Source organism: Lucilia cuprina, chromosome 4, assembly GCF_022045245.1.
Source record: "Lucilia cuprina isolate Lc7/37 chromosome 4, ASM2204524v1, whole genome shotgun sequence".
Lineage (NCBI taxonomy): Eukaryota > Metazoa > Arthropoda > Insecta > Diptera > Calliphoridae > Lucilia > Lucilia cuprina.
In genome coordinates this window covers 51,261,533-51,283,169 of record NC_060952.1, presented here as the reverse complement: position 1 = coordinate 51,283,169, position 21,637 = coordinate 51,261,533, and the positions used below count along the sequence as shown (strand labels likewise).

The 21,637-nt window shown below is 30.0% G+C and overlaps 1 protein-coding gene across 1 annotated transcript in view; it reads right to left on the bottom strand.

The window, feature by feature from the left end:
• The window catches only part of LOC111687492, a 61,405-nt gene extending 40,041 nt beyond the window's left edge, over positions 1 to 21,364 (bottom strand). The window contains exons 1-2 of the mRNA XM_046947806.1: positions 21,241 to 21,364; positions 20,854 to 21,064 (exon numbers count right to left, since the gene is read on the bottom strand). Of these exons, the coding sequence (XP_046803762.1) occupies positions 20,854 to 21,064; positions 21,241 to 21,245 (216 nt within the window). The 5' untranslated portion in view covers positions 21,246 to 21,364. The remainder of the gene's footprint in view (positions 1 to 20,853; positions 21,065 to 21,240) is intronic.
• Positions 21,365 to 21,637: the final 273 nt, after the last annotated feature.

Here is a 21,637-nt window from a genome sequence, read left to right as displayed (position 1 = left end):
AAAATCAGCAAAATCGGTCTATAAATAACGGAGATATGAGCAAAAATCCGAGACAATCTCTGAAAATTTCATCAAAAAACACACATTTTTTTCATGCTAAAGCAACAACAACATTGTGAATTGGATAAAGATGTACATGTGCGTGTGTAGATGTATTTGGTTTAATTCAGCTGCGCATTTTTTATGTTTAGATGCTGTTGGCGTCATTGAGATGTGTATTTTCTTTTTGTTTTGTTTTTGTAAATTCTGTTCGTATATTTTGATGTAGGTTGGTTTTATTGAGTTATTTTGTTTTTGTTTTTCTGTGTTTTTCGTTTTGTGTGTATAGATGTCTGTTGTTTTAGATGCCTTGTGAATTTTGTTTTTCTTTTGGTTTAGTAATAATGTAGACGGGAAAAATTTAAAATTTATAAAGCTAATATGTTTAAAATACACTATGGCGAAGGGTATATAAGATTCGGCACAGCCGAATATAGCACTCTTACTTGTTTTTAAATTGAACAAAATGAATTACAACACCTACGAGGCCAACAACCACAATAACAGAACTGAAAGTCTCTCTAATGAGGAGTTCAATAATGAGAATTTACAAAATATTCTCAATGCACCAAAAAGAATTAGAAAGGCTGCCCAAAGATTATAGGTAATGTTCCAAAAACACCAAGGCTTTCGGTAACTGATTCTCCTTTCAAACTCTTAACTATTGTGGATAAGAAACTTGATAAGAGATTTGATAACGTCCTTGCTCTTATTAAATCCATGTTTGAAGAGAGTGAAGCACGTATGGAAGCTCGTATGGAAACCTTGTTTAATAAAAGCTTTGATGAACTTAAGAGAAATATTATTGACATCAACCTACATAGATAATACACATAGATTGCCAACTCAAGCTTTACCACGAAAAAAAAGCGTTCTATATTCACATTTACGTGTTCTGTGTGAATTCAACACAAAGCTACAACAACAAATATTCAATATTTCAGGTCCAAAATTCGCAAAAAAACGATTCGGACACAATTTTTATAACACAAACACATATTATTTATTATTTACAATTGTTTTAATATATTTTCTTTATCGAAATCGTTTTAATTTTCACAAATCAAAAAATTATTTTTTCAATTGTTTGATATTTCATTTTTTGTTTTTCTAATTTCAAATTGAAGGTGCAGAGTAGCATTTATTAGTAGTAAACAAATTTATGATAATCCAAGAAATTAAAGATTTTTATATTTTAACAAATATAGAATGCATGAAAAATATTATCATGCTTTTATAAATGCAATCTACAATTTAAAATGTATTAATTTGAGAAAATTTATGCAATAAAAACATTGTAATATTATTTCGACCGATTTTATACAACTACGTGAGCATTGTATGTGTGGTAAAAAGCTTTTATACACTAACACTTCTAAAGAAAATTTTACTAATACATATTTAGAGTTATAGTTGTCTCCAAAACCAAATGGTTAAACTGTGTTCTCCCTATGATAAAAACTTAATCTTAAAGTGTCTTGCTAATTATCGGAGCGCGAATAGAACAGATCTAAAATTATGCCACTTTGTACTCGGTGGTGAGTATTTAACGACAACTAATCATAAAATTTTAATATCTGCCATTGAACCAAAAAAAAACTAGGACTATTGAAAACAGTTATACAGTTCGTGGTTTATTCTTGTCAAAATGTCATTCGTAATTTTATTTTTTCTTGGCTAAATATCATGTTCAACTCTTCCCTTACCTGGTTCCCTGGATCTAACTCCAGTACATACGAATTTTGAAAGCTAAAACTTATCTGCTTCCAACACTTTTATATGGTTGTGAAATTTCACAAGTTCTGATTACCAAAGCAGTAAAAAATTAAATAATATGTATAATGCTATATTAAGATATGTTTTCAATTTGGGAAGATCGTCCCACATAACACCATATGAACGCAAAATGTTTGGAATACGTTTTTGTGATCTTAAAATAAGATCATTACTACTAATGCATAAAATCATATTTACTAATGAGCCGCCATATTTGTTTAATCGTTTATCATTCACCCGTTCTAGGAGGAATAACAATTTAATTCAAATTCGACATAACAAACTTGTATCTGAATGGCATTTTGTTATACATTGCATTCGTCTTTGGAACCCTCTACCGTCATCTATTCAATTTGAAATCAATGCAACGCAGTTTCGGAAATCAATTTTTAGTTTATATAATTGTTAGTTTATTAAATAATTTGTTTTTATATTACATAATAACTATTTCCAATAAGCTCATCCTGTACAGTAATTATAGGATTATTAGTCTTGTTGTATGGGAAAACAAAATAAATAATCGTCAAAAATTAATCGATTAACCGAACGACGATTAATCGTTTGAATACCCTAGTAGATAATAGCGCAAAAGAAAACAAGTAAGAGTGTTATATTCGGCCATGCCGAATCTTATATACCCACCATCAAATCATTCTTATTAATAAATTTTGATATTATCGATCTATGTTGAATCATATGTCAATATTAATATGAACATCGAGGAAATATTTGGAAGAGGGCATTTAATAAGGTGGTGACCTTAATAGGGGCATAGGGTATGGGCTCATACAAATATTTTTATGTGAAATTTCATCGCTGTAGTCGTATTTGACCATTACAGCCAATAAGTTATGAGTCAGTTATAGACCGATTTCCTACAAAACTTGTTTATGTAGAATATGATCGCTGTAAACTAGTAATGAGCTTTATGGTAATTTTTTAAGAGGGCATTACAAGGGCCGGTTAATTAAGGACCGATCCTTCCAAATTTGATAAAGAGCTTTTAGCTTTAAAAAACTTGTTTATGTAGAATTTTACTGGTGTATTAACATTTTTGAGTCAAAAGAAAATCACTTTAATTCCTATAAAACTTTTTTATATCGAATTTTATTGCTATATATGTTTCTTAAAGTCAGATATAAGCATTAAAGTCATTTTCTGAAGGGGACTTTATATTGGGGTAGGGTCAATTTTGGACCGATTCTTATAAAATTTAACCAAGAGATTTACGGTTTCATGTCTTTTAGACAGTTATGAGCGATAAAGTCATTTTCTGAAGGGGACTTTATATGGGAGGTGGGGTCAATTTTAAACCGATCCTTATAAAATTCTATCAAGAGATTTACGTTTCCATAAGACATGTTTGTGCCGAATTTCACCACTATTGATGCTTCTGTTAGCTAAATATGGACGATAAAGTCATTTTCTGAAGGGGGCCTTATATGGGGACTAGACGAAATCGTGGACCGATATTGCCCATTTTCAATACCAAACAAACTGCATCAACTATAAGTATCTGTGCAAAAATTCAGCTCGCTATCTACTTCCATATCGTGTTTTCAACAGACAGACGGACATGGCTAGATCGTCTTAAAATCTAATAAGGACCCAGAATATATATACTTTTATGGGTCTTAGACGAATATTTCAATGTGTTTCAAACGGAATGACAAAAACAATATACCCCCCCCCCCCATCTTTTTTGATGGTGGGTATAAAAATAACTGCCGGTCCACACTAAGCAGTGTTGGCACTTTGGTTATTATTAACCAAAATTGGTTATTTTTATTTTGCATGTGTACATGTGAATAAATTTTTCGTTTTGGTTAAATGCTGTTTGCTTTTATTCCAAAAATAAAAAAATTATTTTATCTCTAGTTATAATTCAATTATGTAAATATACATATCGTCCTGTTTTGAATTATGGTAATGTGGATTTTTTTTTCGTTTTAGTTATTTTTTGCAAACAATTGAACTAAATGCTGTTTGCTTTTATTCCAAAAATAAAATAAAAAAATTCTTTTATCTCTATTTTTAAATCAATTATGTAAATATACATATCGTCCTGTTTTGAATTTTGGAATTTTTTTTTACTATTCGAAATTTTTTTACTGCAATTTGTATTTTTCGATATCTTAATTGGTATGAGTTTTCCACATATTAATTGAGTTGACTAAAATCATAACAACACCGTAATATTACACTAGTCAATTTAACACAATGAATAATGAATCCTCTCTCTCCTTTTGGTGCATCCATGAACTAAAAATCACTTTTTGGGTCGATCCAAACTCGTCCGTCCTTTTCTTTAATATACTTGTATGAAAAAAAAATTTTGTAAGAATTTAAAATTTTAAGTATAATTGCAACTTCTATACCTATTTGAAATTTCGCATAAACAAAATACTGTGCTAATTTGCCGAAATTCTAAGATAAATGATTTAATAAGAATAAAGTATTTTCTGCTAATTGGTGCAAGAATTGTATCACAATATCTTTAAAGTATTAATCAACTGATATTTTTAAGTAACACAGCTAAGGAAAATGAAATTGTATTGTATACAAAAGTTGTAATAACATCTAAACTCGTACGACGAACAATCATCGCGATATATGCAAAGATTTGATACTCATGACCTTTGATTTCTACTATCTCACCATGACTTTTAGTTCTTTATTTACATTTTCTAGATGATATTTTTATTTTACTGTCTTAAGTTCTATATTTCGGTCAATTTGTCGGGTAATTTGGATAGATTACGTTTACAAATATTGCTGAAGTTATGAATGTAATGCTAACATCCGCTACATGTTATTATAATTTAAACCCAAATTTCGAACGAAATCTCCAAATCTGTACATAAAATGGGAAGAATTTTATAATTTAAAATTGTTTTCCAAAACGTCATATGTGGAGTATATTTAAATTGCGCTAAAACGCGTTAAAAACTCAGTTATTTTTTAAAATAAATATTAATTGCATTTGTTAACGAATCTGCGAATGTACTGCAATATAGCAACAAAATTCAACATACTCAAGGTTTAAAGGAACTAAAATATCTCTGTCAGATTTTATTAGAATTGCTCCATAATTGACCATACGTCTCATATAAGATCCCGTACATAAAATTACCTTAACGCTCATAACTGTCTTCATAATACCAGTTTAGCGACGAAATTTAACATAGTTCCACTTCAGAAAATAAATTTGTTATTTTAATGTCCAAATGTAAACATAAAACAAATAAAAATAATTTTGTTTACTTTTTTCTTAATTTGGTTATTTTTTATTCGAATTTTGGATAGAAAAAAATTTAGTTGTGGCAACACTGACACTAAGAAACTTTTTTTATGAAGCTTTTGATTTTGCGTGAGAGAAAAAGAGTAAGAATACCATACATCTCTCTCGCGGTACGGAGTTTCCCGTACTTGGAAACTTGTTTGGACCAGGTCTAAATAGACAGATTAAAAAACAACAACAAACGTGAGATCTCCTCTCTCAAGTGCGCCCAAATCAGAAAATTGTGTGGAAGACAACGCAAAAGAAAAAATAGATAAACAAACAATTGATTTAATGGTTGATAAAAATAGTAATGTGAACAATATCACAAATATTACCAATAATAATATTAACATCATAAAAATCATTCATGATAGTATTGATCTTTCTGTTGCAATACCAAAAAAAAAAACACTCTAAATACATTGAGCTCACATAAAACGGAAATGATCCAAACGGGTATGGACCATTATGTTACCTATACAAAACGTATGGACTTCAAAATTGGAACCAAATCCAAAACAGACGAAAACAAATTCGGTAAGTCAAAATCGTTTTGCACTCCTTGACAACCATGAAAATAAAAAAGTACCATCCATGACTTTAAAAAAACACAAGCCACCTCCCCTCTATATGCACGAACCTATCACCAGTCTTTTGGTTAATTAGTTGTCCAACTTGTAGGTATAGTAAATTTCCAAAATTTCTCTTTACGCCAAGGGAACATTCAGGAAACAAAAATAAAGACTTATTCAGAAAAGTCGTTTAGAACAATAGTATTACACGTATCAACTAAAAGGGGTTTGGCAGTAGTTATCAATGGTGTAGACAGCTTTGTACCAACTGATGACATTAAAAATACGCTAGAATCTGACAAGGACAAAATTTTTCAAACAGTGTTTAGAGATGAAACTACTTTTAACTCTTCACAATTGAAGAAAAAGGGTGATACTCAATATACAGTTTAAGATATTTTCTAAAACGAAAGTAACTGCAGAGCTTCTCCTTAATGCCTAAATTGCCAAGAATTCCATCTGTTAGTGTGATATGCGGAGACATCTATAAAAGCCAAAATTGTCCCCACCCATAAACAGATAACAATAAACGAAAATGCAGTAACTGTGGTAAAAATCACAATGCTAAATATGGCGGATGTCCAGTATATCTGCACATTAGAGTGCTCCAAGCATATAGTAGTATAAAGACGAAACTTATTGTCAAGAACCTAAGTCGCCTGTCAAAGACCTAACTGGTGAATGTGTTAGTAGAAGCACAAAAATTAACACAGTTGTTCAAAAGGTACTAAATAAATAATGTATTTTTTGGACGTTATTTTTTGTGTGTTATTATTGGAATTTTATATGGCAGTGAATGAAAATATTAGTTAATTATTTTTTTAAAAAAGATATTTTATCTCAAAACATATTATAAACACGTCTTATTGTTATTCTTTTCGGCACTAATGCAGAATGAAAAAAAGTATGTAAAATACTTTTTTAATTTTCAATACGAAAAATTACAACTTTTCTTTTTTATTATTTTTTATTTATTCAGTTTTAACTTTTATTCAGTTTTAATCAAAAAGAAATGTCAAAGAATAAAAAATGTATATATATTTTTTTCCTTTGTAAAATATAAATTATTTTCGGGGTTTTAAACAAATTAAGTGTCGCAAAAAATAATAAACATTAAGTGATAAGAAAAACTTATAAGTGCTAATTCCTCGCAATTTTGAGTACAAAATTTGAAGTTTCGTATATTGGCTTGAAAGTGTGGATATATATTTTTTATGGGAATATCAGTACTTGGAAGTTTTATGTTTGTTTAAAAGAAAATTAACAAATAACATGTGACTACTTGTGACCATAATATGGTTACTTGAAACAATAATATGACTACTTGAAGCCAATGTGATTGCTTGAAACTACAATATGATGCTACAACATCACATTATCACTATATTATGATGAAATATTCGGACTATATTTAATCATAATATGATAGGTTTTTATACTAATAATGATCATAATATGTTTTAAATTTAACCATAATTCTAACCATAATATGTTGCTCTTAGATTATGGTTACCACAACTATATTTTTTTCTGCGTGCACTTGCCACATTTCATAGAAAAATTAGCACGAAATACAACCCGCTGTCGATATATTTACACTCCACACACCCAATTACCTTGGGAGACTACAAAAATTCAAAATGTTCTAAGAACATTGAGTCTCTTATTAAAAAATAGAGGCTTAGAGTACAAAGTACTGTTGTACAAGACTGTCCTTAAACCGATATGGCTATAAGGCATTCAGCAAAGGGGAACAGCATCCTCATCTAATGTTGGTAGATTGCAAAGAAAGTAGTCAGCACTGTTAAGGACAATAACAGGTGCCACGTGGTAGATTCACAATAGTAAGATACTATTGGATCACTCAAATCCCCTTGTCAGGGAGTTGCTATCATTTGAGGGTTATATACGACTGAGAAGAACGGAAACATTGGATTTTCCAGCAATATCAACGTTAGTTATAGTTTAGGTTAAGCTTTTAATGCTAATTGTAAATTTCTATATAAAAAGAGTAAATAAAGAATAAATAAAATAAAAAAATATATATTTATTATAAATTATAAATTTTGCTTTTTATTAAAACGGATTAATATGGAAAAATTAGTAACTATCCAAATAGATAAACCAATTTATAAATAGCAATTTTTTTACTTATCTTATTAAACAAAGTTTCAGATCTTAATTCAGTTTAGTTTGTAAGATAAACTTGCGGAGCGAAATTAATTGCGGCATTACACTTGGAAAAGTGGCCAATAACACTCAGTTAAACTAAGATATCTGGCAACATATTGAAATTGCTGTAATAGGTGTATTTTTAGTGCTTTATCTGGCAACATAATCAAATTAATTTAGCTAACTGGATGCCGAATTCTTCTTTTTCATATATGGGAGAGGATTTTCATTTTTACAAACTAAGTAAAAGAGAGTAGACTTTTTAAAACAATATTAAGAATTAATAAATTGATTAGAAATAACAATTTAAAACAAATAGTGGTAAATAAAAAAATATGGAATTGCAAAATTTCAACATTTTATTAAAAAAATTTCTGTTTTAGAGATTGTCATATAGGACCATTGTCCAATATTTTTGGGTAATAAGTTTCCTTCTATAGTTTTTTGTAAAAACATCTTAAAAAACTGTTATTCAACATTTCACTTATTATTTTATTTTGATATTAGGGTCATATTTTGGGTGAGTGACTTAGGTAGACACATTGGACATTATAGTAGGGTCGATTTCCTTCATTTTGGTGGGTAATATAGTTCCCGCTGTAGTTTTTTAAAACAAAGTTTTTAAAAAACAGTTTTTATAAAATTTTACGCACTACTCTCTTTTGGCCCTAGGGCCAAATTTTGGACGAGTGATTGTGATTGGTCTATTGGGTCTTATGGAGGGATTAATTTCCTTCATTTTGGTGGATAATATAGTTCCCATTGTAGCTTTTTGTAGAACAAAGTTTTCAAAAAACAGTTTTTACAAAATTTCACTTATTACTCTCTTTTGGTAAAATTTAGGACGAGTGACTAGGATGGGCGTATTGTACATAATAGAGGGACCAGTTTTCTTAATTTTCATTGGTAATGTAGTTCCTGCTGTATACAAAATTCATTACTCACTCATTACTTTCTTTTGAAACATAGTTTTCAAAGTTCTATCTACCTACCTACCTACCTATCTATCTATCTATCTATCTATCTATCTATCTATCTATCTATCTATCTATCTATCTATCTATCTATCTATCTATCTATCTATCTAAGGTTGCTTCCTGGATTCCCAGGATACAGGACAACCACCAACATAAAATATAAAGCCAGTAAACGATTTGCGATCTAAGGCATTACCACCCCAATCAGCATCTACGTATCCGTTCATTGAATTTCCATCAGCTTGGTACGAAATTTTCATATCAGTTGTCCCATGGAGATAACGCAGAATTCGTTTAGCCGCTTGCATATGTTCAGTATGAGGTTTTGAATTCCGTTGCGACAGTTTCGATACGGAATGAAGTATGTCTGGTCTCGTTGCAAATGCCAGATACATAAGCGCCCCAATAATCGATTAATAATCATGTTGGTCTATTAACTCACACTCATCTTTAGAACAACTTACTTGTTGATTTGCCTCAAGTGGGGTTGCTATTGGCTTACAATTCTCCATGCCATATTCTTTAAGCAAATCCTTTACATACTGTGATTGACACATAGTAATTGTGCCCGTGTCACCTTCGCGTTCTATTTCGATTCCAAGATAATGGTGCAAGGGACCCTTGTCAGTAACAGGAAAATTCTTGACAAGAAGCTTCTTCACTTTCAATACTTGGGCTTCTTCCACTTGAATATCTTACCACTGGCGAGAAAGTGTAATCTACACCAAACCTCTGACTACAGTCTTTAGCCACAAGCCTGTCCTTATGACGCCCAATCTGATCATGTTCATTTCTTTTAATGGCGAATACCCATTTAGAATTTATGGCCTTTGCTCCAGGGGGTAAATCAACTAATGAACAGGTTGAATTTTTGTTTATTGACTGCATTTCCATTCGCATTGCCTCATACCATTTATTGCTGTTGGGGCCATTTACAGCTTCTTCAACAGTGGTCGGTACACCTTCCACTACCATGCTATTCAAGGTATTTCGTTTTCTTGGTCTACCACTTCTTGCAGCTTTATACTCCTTACTGTTGCCTGCTTCAACCTCTTCAGCAGTCTCAAAACCAGTAAAGTCGTTTTTCAATCAATATTAAATTATGACAAGCAATTCAAAGTAAAAAAAGTTCGAGAATCAGGATAAGGCCACTAAGTATAAAATACATTTAAAATAAAATAATAAAGTTATTGCATAATAAACAAGTGTTTCTCATAGTTGGCTATCCTGCATTTAAAGCGTCCTCGCTTTCATCATCAGGAGAATCATACTCGGTATCATCATCAAATGTAGGCGGCAATTCCCAACAAGGTTTCAATTTATCTGAAGCATAAACTGATGAATAATGACGTGTTGTTCTTTTTGAATTCGGAAGATCTTCGATAATATATCTATCTTTATCAAGAACCTTTGACACTATAAATGGGCCTTTGTACCGAGACTCTAATTTGCGAGACATACCACTGCTTTGTGGTTCGTTTTCAGCAAGTACGAGTTCATCAACTTTGTATTTGTGAGGAATGGAATGTTCTCTGTCGTATTGATCTTTTACTTGTTTTCGTTTCTCATTAATGTTTTCGGAAGCCTTCTGTCTTATATTCTTCATTTCGTCTTCAGTAACATGATTATTATTGTGAACTGCTTGTAAGATCTTGTTTTGCAAAATATCTCTTGGTGAATAACAAAATAGTAGCTCATGAGGACTTTTACCAGAAGTTTTATTCTTCATTGTGTTTAAAGACCATTGAATAGTCGTTAAATGTTCATCCCAGCGTTTATCACTATTTGTAGTAGGTAAAAGCATCGAGAGTATAGTTCGATTTGTTCTCTCAGCATGACCGTTGGAGTTCTGACAGCATTAAGTACATGTTTGATATCATTATCCGAACAATATCTCTTGAATTCGTTTGAGGTAAAAGCAGTTTCTCTATCCGTTATTATACGGATACGTGTCGGAACGCCAAAATAACTCGAAAACTCATTTAAAATGCTTATAACGTACCTGGTCGCAGTACTTTTGACAGCTCTAATTAGCGTAAATTTAGTAACCACAACTAAAATATGTTCATTACGTTTACTGCTTTTTGGAAAAGGTCCCAAATGATCCAAATGAATTGTGTGAAATGGTACAGGATCTATATCATTAAAATGGTATTCACCTTCCCTACGACCACCTTTGTTTTTATTGTAAGCACATTCAATACATGCTTTAATATACGACTTAACAAAATTTCTCATTCTTGAGAACCACACATAACTTAAAAGTTTATCAATCGTCTTTTCAACACCAAGATGTCCATTTTTATCATGGCAATATTCTACTACTCTCCATCGCAACGCTTTTGGAACAACCCACAAGTTCTTGTTGTCATATTTTCGAAATAATCTGCCATTCTCTAAATGATAATCTTTTAATACAGTTTTATCTTTATTTTGAAGTTTAGAAATAATTTCTTTTATTGAATCGTCTTGGATTTGCATTATAGATAACCAGTCGTCGTGTAGATTAACTTTATCTATTTTAAGAGTAGCGACATCTATAGCACTTGGAGGCTCGTTAGGCATACGGCTTAGGGCATCAACATGTTCCATACATTGACCCTTTCGGTGTTCCAAAATCACGTCAAAATCTTGAATTCTTAACCACCAACGAGCTATACGTGGAATTAATTCTCGTTTCGTCATAGCTGACTTAACAGCACTACAATCTGTTATGACTTTAACTTGCTTACCATGTATATAATAACGAAACCTTTCTAATGTTTCGACCACTGCTAAAGTTTCCAGTTCATAACTGTGAAAATTCTTTTCCGTTGGACTTGTTGAACGACTGTAATATGCTACGGGTCTTAATTTACCATTTTCTTGTTGTAATAATACTCCAGCTAATCCAATAGAACTTGCGTCAGTGTGAATTTCATGTTCTACTTCCAAACGAAAAGCTGGCATAACGGGCTGAGATGACAACTTATTTTTCAAATACATTAAATGATGTTTCTTGTTCATTTGTCCAAACAAATTGTTGATCCTTTCGAAGGAGTTTTCTTAGTGGTTCAGATATTATAGAATAATTTGGAATAAATTTAAGAAAATATCCACTTAAACCCAAAAATGTTCGTATTTCTTGAACATTTCCAGGACGTTTGAATGCTTCTATAGCTGCAGACATTACCTTTCCAGGACAAATGCCATCAGTAGTTAACTGATGTCCTAAAAATTCGATAGTTGTTTTGAAAAATTCACATTTCTTTATATTTAATGTTAAATTTGCTTCTTGTAGCACTTTAAGTACAATACTTAACTTATCAAACATCTCTTGTTCTGTGTTACTACCAATAAGAATATCGTCCATATAGTGTATCATATTCTCTTTACCAGCATTAATCTTTGAAAAACCATTGCACAGTGGGGCAGAATGGAAATTTTTTGGAAATAAATCTGGCATTTTTAAACGGCTGATCCGATCGGGATAAAATTTGGCGTGAGCGTAGCCAAGGAGTATTCGAGTTTAAGTTTTGATGGAGCTGTGGCGGCTCAAAGTAGGGTACCTACGACATGTAAAATTTTTAAACTCGTGCCATTTTTTGTTTTTCACCCAAATACAATTTTAAAATTTTTATATTTACTGAAAGCGCTCGACGAGATCTTGAAACATGCTTGTACATACTACTTATCTCTTATAATATCCGAGTTATACGCATTTAAAAATTTAGTGATACAAAATTTGCCATACCTTGGTCCGCCTTTTTTTGAATACCGGGCGTAATTTTGGACCAAATGGACTCAATTTTTTTTGTTAGTTAGACAACAAAATCCAATAATATACAAAAAATTTCAGATCAATATCATTTACAGATCCAAAAATATACGTTTTTTTAATTTAAAAATTCAAAAAATTTTAGATTTTTGCCGTTTTTTTGCCCAAAATGTGTCTTAACTCTTTTATTAATAAAATAAAATTTTCTTTAAGAACATATAACAATTTTATAGTTTTCTAAAAGGTATCTTTACGCAGAACGCTTTGGCGTAAAAACCTTGTCCTATTTTTTTGAAAATGTTGCCACTGCGTCCTTCCGAATATGACCTATTTTTTTATCAAAACTTCAACTTTGGGCGACATGTTCTAAAATCCCAAAGCTGGGATCAGAAAACTGAAAGCAGTTTTGGAAACCTCAATATGTTTTCCATTTACTCCAAAAGTATTTTCTTAGCCCTGAAAGATATGTGGACCCTATGGGCAAAAATGTAAAAAATCCCATTTTTGGGATTTTCATTCCTATTTTTGGGAATTGCGAGATGCCCTTTGACCTTTTTAATTTTTTTTTGCATTTTCTTATTTGAAATGACAAATTTAACAAGCGTTGAAGATTTCATTGAGTTTTGTTCATAAATAAAGATTTTGTCATATATTACATATTTGTTAAATTTCTAAAACTATGATTTATATCAAAATTTTAATAGGGTCGCAGATAGCTACAACAATTTAGTCCATATTTATCCCTTAATAGCTTTTTTTAGTTAGATTTTAGTATTAAGTATGACAGAACATATATTTGGTGTTGAATAAAATATTTGGACAATTTTTAAAAATTATTTAGTTATTTATTTTATTAAAGCCTATAACATTGTATATACAATAAAAAATATAATTTTATTATGAGCCACGCACAACAACACCTAAATCACTCCACACAAACCACCTTTCCCGCCCACCGAAATATAAACACAATTTAATACAATATCATCAGTATAATAGCTTTTTTATTTGAACTGTTTATCTTAAACATAATACAATTAATTCTTACAACCTACTTATATAGTTAATTCCTAACACTACTTATTTTCTATAAAATAATCTGTCATATCGGTATACATATCCTGAGGGTAATATAAGTCCTTTAAATCTTCCTCGTTTTCAGATGATAGAGTTTCATAACAAATCCATCTTTTTCGCATAGTTGAAAGAACAGGATCAGAAGATAGAAGTAAACTATTAAAAATATCTTCATTCTGTGATTGCCTGGAGCATTTTCTTAAGCTGAAAAGTTGAACATGCTTAAAATCTCGATTCCTCGCTTCCTGGGCTTCTTCTGTTAACTCTCCAAGTGGAAGAATATTCGATTCAATTATTATTTGACCATGACACAATACTTTGTTTACTGTTGGTGTTAGTTCCCTCCATGGATACAGAGATACAAGTAATTTAGAAATTTCAGATGTGTATTCCCCAAATCGATTTCCATTAATTTTATGTTTACTATTCAGTGCCATTAAAATAGTGTTAACTCTTCGAAGCAACTCCTTGTCGATTCCAGTTATTTTTGAAGTAATTTCAAAATCACGAAAAAACCTTCTCGCCGTATTACCGTCATTTGTACTACCGCAACTTGGAAGTGGTTTGTCGATGTTTAATCCCATCTGAACTTTAAATTCTTCTTGGATTCTGCTTTTTTCCGCAGCTCTCAGTTCTTTCAATTCTTCATTATTTTTTGTAGATTTAGTAAGATTCTCTGGCACACTTCTATATTTGAGGTCGTATGCTATGTGTAAAAAGTAATCCAAAAATCGTATTCTGGCATGAAGTGGTGAAATTCCGAAAGACAGGACTTCTTCATTAATACTTCTGCTTTTGTTTATATTTGAGAATTGCGACTTTTTTTCATTACATATTGAGCATCTCCAGAAGGAAGAAGTTTCTGTTATGGCATTGCTGACCTTTCCATCAATCATTGTTAAGCTTAGCTGATATGATACGTTTATAGAGAATTCCTTTATTTTTATGCAAATGGGCTCCAGTGCATTTATTTCATCTTTTAAATATTCCACTAAATCTTTTGTTGTTTTTTTTGACTCCTTTATATATTCAAATCCAATGGGTCTACAAAAATTTTTTGAACCCGTAGTTGTATTGATACATATATCTTCAAATGAATTTCCGATGCTTGAATATGATGGATTAAGGGAATATGAACGAATTCGTAATGGCACTAATGATGACATAAATACACTTTTGTAGTCTGCTAATGTCCGACTTCCACAAGCTTGTTTGTATTCTGGAAGTGCTGATAAACCGTCACATCCCCACTTACACATTAAGACAACATCACAGTTATGAATTTTCCTTAGATGGTCTTCTGAAAAGTCTGACACAATTATCGATGCTGTTAATGATGCTTATATACCAATTCTTGTCATTTACGATACAGGTATTCCAAAGTAAAAAATTACGAACTGTCTACCTATTAACATTTTGGACTATATTACTATAACCTGTAATTCAGTCATTGATATTTCTTATTAGTGAATGAATCGAAATTATCATTACCTGTATATTTTTACCTATATGATCATAAACGAAACAGAACGAAATGATCTGTCGAAAAAATTGAGGTAAAAATTTCTGAAAATTTAAGCATTATAAGGATAAGCAAACAAAAAAAGAAAATAGGTAAATATAAGATTTACCGCCTTATGCAAAAAAGATTATTAAGTTAACAATGGTTGTTAAAACCAGTTTTTATATGGAAAAAGTGTGCAGTAAACCATTGTTAACTTTAATAATCATTTTTGCATAAGGCCCTTAAACTTGTTCTGTCATATTTAATACTAAAATATGAAATTAAAGGATACAGGTTTAAGTGAATATATTTTTGAATGTAATTGAGATATTGGCTTGAAATTTTTTGTAAAGGGCCGCGAATTTCCATATCTAACTAAAAAAAGATATTAAGGGATAAATATGGACTAAATTGTTGTAGCTATCTGCGACCCTATTAAAATTTTGATATAAAGCATAGTTTTAGAAATTTAACAAATATGTAATATATGACAAAATCTTTATTTATGAACAAAACTCAATGAAATCTTCAACGCTTATTAAATTTGTCATTTCAAATAAAAAAATGCAAAAAAAAAAAATTAAAAAGGTCAAAGGGCATCCCGCAATTCCCAAAAATAGGAATGAAAATCCCAAAAATGGGATTTTTTACATTTTTGCCCATAGGGTCCACATTTCTTTCAGGGCTGGAAAAATACTTTTGGTTACTCCATAGAAAACATATTGAGGTTTCCAAAACTGCTTTCAGTTTTCTGATTTCAGCTTTGGGATTTTAGAACATGTCGCCCAAAGTTGAAGTTTTGATAAAAAATAGGTCATATTCGGAAGGACGCAGTGGCAACATTTTCAAAAAAATAGGACAAGTTTTTTACGCCAAAGCGTTCTGCGTAAAGATACCTTTTAGAAAACTATAAAATTGTTATATGTTCTTAAAGAAAATTTTATTTTATTAATAAAAGAGTTAAGACACATTTTGGGCAAAAAAACGGCAAAAATCTAAAATTTTTTGAATTTTTAAATTAAAAAACGTATATTTTTGGATCTGTAAATGATATTGATCTAAGATTTTTTGTATATTATTGGAAAATTTGTTGTCTAACTAACAGGAAAAAATTGAGTCCATTTGGTCCAAAATTACGCCCGGTATTCAAAAAAAGGCGGACCAAGGTATGGTAAATTTTGTATCACTAAATTTTTAAATGCCTATAACTCGGATATTATAAGAGATAAGTAGTATGTACAAGCATGTTTCAAGATCTCGTCGAGCGCTTTCAGTAAATATAAAAATTTTAAAATTGTATTTGGGTGAAAAACAAAAAAATGGCACGAGTTTAAAAATTTTACATGTCGTAGGTACCCTATTTTGAGCCGCCACAGCGCCGTCCCTGGGGCATCTGCGGGGTTCATCTTCAAAACTTAAACTCGAATACTCCTTGGCTACGCTCACGCCAAATTTTATCCCGATCGGATCAGCCGTTTAGAAAAGCCAGATTTATTTCCAAAAAATTTCCATTCTGCCCCACTGTGCATTGGTGCGTTTTTTAGACCAAAGGGCATACGTTTAAATTTGAAGTGACCGTCAGTAGTAATGAAAGCTGTATACTTACGACTTTCAGGTTCAATTAAAATTTGATAATAACCACTGTTCATATCTAATGTTGTAAAGTATTTAAATTTCATAGCTTCTTGAATACACTCTTCTATATTTGGCGTGGGGAAATTTTCTTTAACCATTAACTGATTTAATTGTCTGTAATCAATGCATAATCGATCACTTCCATTTTTCTTTTTTTGAAGTACAACTGGACTTGCATATTCTGAATTAGAAGGGTTTATTATATCGTTGTCTAAAAGTTCTTGGACCATAATTCTAATTATCTCTTTCTTTGGTTCTGGAACACGGTACGGAGCTTGTGACACAATTTTAGAATTTATTAAATTTATTTTCATTTCAACTAAATCCGTTTTACCGAGATTTTGTAATGTATTTGAAAACACGTTTTTATTTTTGTATAATTACTTCGTTTAATTTCGCTTTTGTGTCTTCATCATCTAAATCACATTTTATACACTGTTTATTAATTTCAAATTCGTTTTTTTTTCTTTAACATTTTTATTAATATTGTTAACAGTTTTTATTTGTGCATAAATTTTATTTTCAATTATCATTTTTCCGTTTACAACCGACAAAGTTATATTACCGCTCGCGAAAATGTCTTGTCTTCCGGTGTCAACGAAAGCACTTAATGTGTTACCATTTTTCTTCACATTTATTTTGAAAATATCATCACCATAACAAAACATATTTTTTATTGTGACATTCTGCTTACATTCAATTTCATTTTTAGCGTGAACTTTATGACATTTTTCACAACGATGACGTTTTTGAGGTTTTGGACAATTTGTAGAAATGTGACCTATTTCGTTACAGTTATAACACTTAATTTCTTTTCCCGATTTATTTGTGTATTCTCTTTTCGGATTGTCACCATTAATAATTTTAGGTATTGAACCGGTTCCACTTTTTTGGTATCATTCGTTTTTAACATACGTTTATCCGATACATTTCTTTCGTACTCACTTAAAATTTCCCGTAATTGTTTAACCGAATGAGCAGCGATAGCAACTTGAATTTCACGATTCTGTAGTCCTTCCCGAATATATTTAACGATAGCTTTTTCACTCAACTTGTATCGTTTACCGAGCGCGCAAATTCTAAAACAATAATCCGTTACTTTTTCATCACTTTTCCGAACGGCACTTATCATTTTAAAATGAATTTCTGCTTCATCTTGTGACGTTGCAAATTCTTTTATTAACTCTCTGGAAAAATCATTCCATTTGGAATGCAGAACTTGAAGAGAATCTAACCATAAACGAGCGTAGCCTTTCATTTTACTGTACACCGCAAGAAGTAGACACTTCTCTTCCCACCGATATGCCTGTATTGCACTATCTACACGTTCCACAAATTGTTCAACAGATAATGACAATTCGTTCGTTGGTTCAAATTCTGGAATTGTTTCGGCAATTTCTCGAACAGAATAATTTTCATTTTAACGTGAACTTGGGTATTCGTTAGAAATTGTATTGACATGTTGACGTTGCATATTAGCTACATGTTGTATGTTTGATGTAGTGTTTTGTTGACGATTAGTGTCGACATACGTTTGGAATATATTCATCGTATTTTCCAACATTTTCCTTAAGTCATCAACTTGCCGCTGCAAGCTCATAACATTACTGGTTTGAGGAATTTGAGTTACGTTTGATTCCTCGTCGTTAGGAGGAGCGATGGTTGAAGACGTTTCCTCAAATTCATCAATATCCTCGTCGTTTTCACCAATTTCATCGGTACCAAGGAAACTTGAGAGACGTAGAACAAGTTCTGCTTTTGAACCTGATGTTGGTAATTCACGTTCGCGTAATAGCTGTTCTAGCTCATCCACTTTCAATGTTGAAAGCTTTTTCATCTTGGAAACGTTAGGTAAAAATTCGTTGTTAATTAAATATCCGTTCAGATCCCACTTCTGATCGAAAAGACTTAAAACTTTTCTCTTTTTAAAGAAACACGTCTATTTATTACAAAGGTGTAAACGCAAGTCTTTTTATTAATATGAAAAACTTTTTCAATCAATATTAAATTATGACAATCAATTCAAAGTAAAAAAGTTCGAGAATCAGGATAAGGCCACTAAGTATAAAATACACTTAAAATAAAATAATAAAGTTGCATAATAAACAAGTGTTTCTCATAAAATATTATATATATATATTATATATATATATATAATATATATATATATATATATAGATATATATATATATATATATATAATATATATATATATATATATATATATATATATAGTTTATTATATATTATATATATATATTATTATATATATATATATATATATATGATATAATATATATATATATATATATATATTATATATATTTATATATATATATATTATATTATATATATATATATATATATTATGAGAAACATTTGTTTATTATACATATACAAATTGGCCAGCATCATTTTTACACAATTTGGAAATGCCCTTCTGTAAAACAAATGATAGCCAAAATCATTTGCTTTGGCTATTTTATTAGTGGTTAACTTGTCTTCATACGTATATATATATATATATATATTATATATATATATATATAATATATATATTATATATATATATATATATATATATATATATATATTATATATATATATATATATATAATATATATAATATATATTATTATATATATATATATATATATATATATTATATTACTGAATTACCTAGTAATAATTCACATCTTACTTATGAGGACGCAGTTTTATATTCTGCCAATGTAACTACTAATTATGAAAAAATTAAATCTATTATATTTTGGGAAAAAAACTTAATCTATACATTATTGGATTAATAGATGAGTATTTGACAATATACAAATTGGGCAGCATCATTTTTACACAATTTGGAAATGCCCTTCTGTAAAACAAATGATAGCCAAAATCATTTGATTTCGCTATTTTATTAGTGGTTTTTAAAGCTAAAGAGTGCTTTAACTTGTCTTCATACGAATTTTGTATGAATACAAGCGTAAACTTATAAGCAATAAATTTAATATCTACCGTCGTGATAAGTGAGGAAACACAATATTATTATTGTTCTAAATGTTTATTTATATTTACTTTCTAAAATTTAATAATAATGTGTATGAAGTTTGTGAACATTTTTATGTATTTGTTTTGTTAAAATACTTATAAAGTAACCAAATTTAAAATTTTAACAAAGAAATTTATTAAAGTTAGATGAATGCCCATCAGTACGAAAAGTGTCATTTTGAACCTTTCACTAGTTATATTACAGCATATCCAATTAACTAGTTCCCTGTGATAGATGAAGTGGTCGATATTTTGTCTACATTTCACCATTGTAATCAATAGTTCAAATTTAATAAATTTTCAAAAATTTCCCAGTATCCTTCATAAAAAATTTTTACGTTAACGAAAGTTTCGTTTTATAAAATGAGGGGGTTAATAACATAGAAGTACATGTTTAGGAAAAAATGCGTTAATATTTTTGTTAAACTAAAAAAAATGTAATAGAATGAAGCCATAAAATGTAATATTTCATTGAAAGCTAATGAATTTGTACGTATAATGATGTACATATTAAAAACTATGGATAAATATAGCTAACTGTATACCAGGAAGAAGTATTTAAATGAAATACAAAACAGAAAAAACTGTGGCGGTTTTTTAATAATTTGAGTGTCGGTCGGTGTTATGGGTACTTAAAAGTAACTTAATTATGATTGTTCCACAATTAACATATTTATATGGGTATACTTGGTATTTATGATGAGGGCTAGTGGACGCTATCGTCTATTATATTTGTAGAGGCAGCCCCGTTTCAGCCATTTAATGAAACGGAAATTTTTTATACTTTTGTCTACGATTTTGTTTTATTAGTTCTAAAGGAAACATACAAGGCAAAATATTTCATGGTTTGTTAAAAAGCAATATTTTAAACCTTATATTAAAGAAATATTAATTGTCATTTTCAAAAATAGTTACGAAATACATATGTATGTACTTAAAACGTAATACACAGTTCAACATATCTTTAAAAATTGATATAAGTTAGGTAGGTATAACTATATTTGATTATTTACCTTATTGTAGCGTGCCGATGAAGTATCGTTGTGACCGTTTTCAATAACTTCTATTTCATCTGCTTTCGATAATTGATTGGCACCAACGGATGTTTTGAATGACATTTGCTTTTGTAAAAGTGCCGAATGGCTGCCGCCGCTTGGATTTGCGGTTGTTATTACTCCAGCAGTGCCCAAATTTACTCTTCCACATGTATCTACAGACATTTTGCTAAGATGTAAATATAATTATCTATTTATTTTTGTCTAATTGTATTCCTTTCACAATAACGTCATTTAATGTTTATATAACATTTAAAGAATTATATACAAAAACTGAAAGATACAAACATACATATGTACATAAATACATAAAAGTCTTGAAACAAATGTATTTTTTAGAATTACCACATAAATTGCACACTTAGATCCAACTTGTATTATTGATTTCTTCACAATATCCATATCAATTACATATAACAAATAAATTAAAAAATATTTGTATACATATTTTATTGTTGATACAATTATATATTTACATACTACATAATAAAGTATTTTTTATTTTATTTTTAATATCTTAAATTCACTAGTATTTTATTATTTAAAGGTTGTTCTTTAAATAATAAAATACTACACATATTTTTTCCAATCTCTCTGCTTTTGTATAGTTCGTGTTCAATGACACATGTCAAAATGCTTGGAATTAAAGTGCTGGAATTTCCAGAAATTCTTATAAGCTTTAAAGCTTTATGGAGACACATTTGTTTTTTCAATTGAAGAACTTTTGTATACATAAGCTTTC